We start from the raw sequence: 3,402 nt of genomic DNA on the forward strand, positions 1-3,402 counted from the left end.
TTAATAATCTCAAATTTTTTCTCATTTTTTCTCTTTACGTATTATCCGTTCGAGATTTATCTTTCGCACTACCAGCATCGTCTAACAAAGATTGCACCAATTCGCTGCCAAGAATAAAAACGCACTGTTACACTAATATTTTCCAACGGAAACCTAACTGAAGAATAATGCTTACATAGTGACGCTTTTTTCTGGCCTGGGGATGAAAATTGAATGCACTGTTTTAATATGTGCGGCTATAGTGCTTTCCATTAACTCTTATTCCCAAGTCTAAAGAAGAGTGCGGCCTCATTATATTTACAGTCTAAGAAAGATTAAAAAAAATATGTGCAGCCTACAGAAATACATAGGTTTTATCTCGCAATTCTTGTAAATGTGAGTAACTAGAAAAATATTCAAAATAAACCGTTATGAAAGTACTAAAGGGCTGAAAAAAAGTGAAGAAAGTGACGATTTTCTCGACCTATGGCCTTTACCTCACTTTTTTTTTGCTTACAAGTAGACGACTATAAGATAAAAATTAAATACTCAAGGAACAAAAGTTGCAAAAACGTATAAACTCTTCTTTAAGATTTTTTCAGAATTTTTTTGAATGCACATATAAGCCACATTCCTGATCAGCTTAGTCTAGATAATATTAACAAAACGAGGAAAGAAAATAACATATTCGAAAAAATTCGTGTTATTGTTCACGTAGTACAAAGTCATTACAGTTATTTCGAAAATAAAAAAAGAAATGATAGAAGAGGCAAGATTGAAACTTTATACACCTCTACACACATACATTGCTTAGGCATTGCTCTAAGAGAGCTGTTCCACCTTGGTTTAAGGGCAAAAGAATTGAGGTCATGAAACTTTGTTTTAGCAGCATTTAGTTCGGTTAGAAAAGTGTTTGTTGAATAAATTTTGACTATCTTTTAAGGAGATGAAATGGTTGACGGCAAAGTACTGGCTTCTGCCAAGAGAAGCCCATTCAATCATCCATTTGAAGGAGAAATATGTAGAGAGATTTCGGTCTAACATACTTCGCGTTGAACAATTAATTGAAAAAATATGGAAGGTGGATTATTTAGGTAGCGAAAGCGTTAATTTTTAATAGACGACCATACGGAAATGAAATTTAGAAATAATGTTTTGTGCTTAAAAGCAACTTTTTTTGCCAAATTACTATTTTGTATAAATTTTCGTCACAAAATAGTAAAATAATCGTACGCAAGCCATTTTCAATAGCTTCCATTCTTGCTCCAAAATAAGCTAGTATAATGAATATGTCAGACATTACGTCCAATTGGCCTGATGGAAGAAACCATGGAAAATCCTTTTTGCTTTCACACACATATTCCTACGAACTGTAAGTGCTGCAAAGAGTAAAAGGAATACTCTCAAGCTCATTTACTTCTTTACTTTAACACCATCATGTGCGGCTACCTCGGAACCAAAAATGAATTAGTGAAACGAGTTCATACACTACTTGCCTTCACGAATGGGATAACATATCGAAACAGCAAATTGCATGGCTTGTTTCTTTATACCTATTTTTAATTAAACTAGCAACATTTGCTTGCGAATTTAGTACTTCTGCTAAAATTTGATGACATTGATCTTTCATTCTTTTTTCGCGAGCAAGACATTCCGCAAAGGAATTGAGACCACCAGTCCTGAAAAATTGAGTAAGTGAGTCTACGCATGTATTTTATTAGACTTCTCATTTTGTGAGTAAAAGAAATCTCTACGCAATCCACTCTTATCTATATAAAAAAAAAGTTCTTTGATTTTTATTATTCACATATGTATATTATTCATATTTACGAGTTCTGTGAAATTAGTTTGTAACGATTCACAAATTTTTGGTGATAGCTTTAATGACTCATTCATATGGATGCCTACTGTCTATACTTCTTCTCTATCAATTTTTAAAAAGTTTTTACATATTTGAATGTTTCGCTATTAACACCTTTTTTTTGCAGATATTTATCTAAACTGTAATAAAATTTATGTGAACAAGGTGTGGTTTGGCGAACATAAACGTTTGAAAAAGGCGGTATCAAATGATGCCAATTACGAAGTTGGTTTACACACTAGACTGACTTTTTTTGATAAAACAATGTTCATCTTCATGATGTTCATAAGTAACCTTGAACTCTACCAACCTAACCATGGTGGATGATTTATTTTAGATGGAGGAGTGAAAGTGAGATTGACAGGTAAGTTGACGAGGGCGTGTGAACGTTTTAGGCGTTTCAAAGTATTTCGAATGACGACGCCATTTCTGCCTAAAAGAAATCCCGCAGGAATATGGGTTTCGCGGTTTGTGTTGTCGTGTATCATTTCTATGTAATAATCGAATTCGCTAGATTCGTTATTAAATTCGGTGATTATAGCTGCATTGGCTCCAGCTACTTCCACGTTAATTGTCTTTGTTAGAAAGGAGCATTCTCTGCAAGAAATTTCTAATTATATTTTTTGTACTTTGTGCACAGTTTAAGTCAAATTACCCTCGGTCAATAAGAGCAACATTACCGCGTAATGCCATCGCATTTATAATTTTTGCACATGCTTCTGCGGGAATCGTTGGCACTAGTGCAACGCCCTCCATTCGTCGAGAAAACGATGCTCCAAAGTCCTTAGCTGGTCGCAACCGGTAAGTGTATTCAAGCGGGAATGGCTCTGTTATTTCAAAAAATACATCGCCTGCTATTATATCTTGTGTAGTAATAATATCATTAAGTGGTGGGTGATGACTATCGCCTGCGATACAATTACGTTAAGTAATAATTGATGAACTAATTGCTAAAACTACCGGGTAATTCCAAAATGAAATTCGAAAAGCATGGACTTGCCTAACAGACCAGCGGCTAACCCTAGCATTGCCACCACCACCGACGGCCATAGTATATTATTGATATAGTCTTCTAGCATAGCTTTCACTTCTGCATCCGTTGATTATATTAAGAGCAAAGGAACATTTTATTTGTTTTATTACATTAGTATAAATTTACTTTAAATGATGAAATTCTTTGTCACACTTTTTTATTTATAAAAGGCATTGTCCTTCTTTACGAAATTGACAACTTTAAAACAGCAAAACTATTTATCAGGAAACGAAACGGAGCGGAATGTTTTAAATGTTGCTTATTGTTGACTGGTCATTTCGGTGCATTTCTTTTCTAGCAAAATTTTCAATCCAAAAGGACGATAGGATGAAAGGCTGCGTATCAGGGGCTGCAGAGCTGCAGAGATGGGCGTTTTTAGATGTAATCCAAATTTGAAACTTCATATACTTTGTGGGGTTTTTGAAATTTGTGTTTGCGCGTTATAAAGATAGTAAAAAAAATTAAATTTTGATACACTATAATGTTGAGTAAGCGTGGTCAATTTTGTGCATTTTTGCACAGGCAGGAG

General features: G+C 34.3%; 1 protein-coding gene across 2 annotated transcripts; it reads right to left on the reverse strand.

Annotated features, from left to right (window-relative positions):
- Window positions 1-1,960: 1,960 nt before the first annotated feature.
- LOC119643396 (PRADC1-like protein) lies at window positions 1,961-3,113 on the reverse strand. 2 transcript variants are annotated; one of them, XM_038042747.1, is made up of 3 exons: window positions 2,841-3,113; window positions 2,496-2,667; window positions 1,961-2,437 (listed from the first exon to the last, which is right to left on the reverse strand). In XM_038042747.1, the coding sequence occupies exons 1-3, from the start codon at window positions 2,917-2,919 to the stop codon at window positions 2,143-2,145; spliced, it is 546 nt and encodes a 181-aa protein (XP_037898675.1). In that variant the 5' UTR covers window positions 2,920-3,113; the 3' UTR covers window positions 1,961-2,142. The 2 variants fall into 2 exon arrangements, with proteins under 2 accessions (XP_037898675.1, XP_037898674.1); XM_038042746.1 differs by having other exon boundaries at window positions 1,975-2,437; window positions 2,496-2,748; window positions 2,841-3,099.
- Between the last annotated feature and the right edge of the window lie 289 nt (window positions 3,114-3,402).

The sequence above is a fragment of the Glossina fuscipes genome, unplaced genomic scaffold (genome assembly GCF_014805625.2).
Source record: "Glossina fuscipes isolate IAEA_lab_2018 unplaced genomic scaffold, Yale_Gfus_2 60684, whole genome shotgun sequence".
In the NCBI taxonomy this organism is placed as follows: Eukaryota; Metazoa; Arthropoda; class Insecta; order Diptera; family Glossinidae; genus Glossina; species Glossina fuscipes.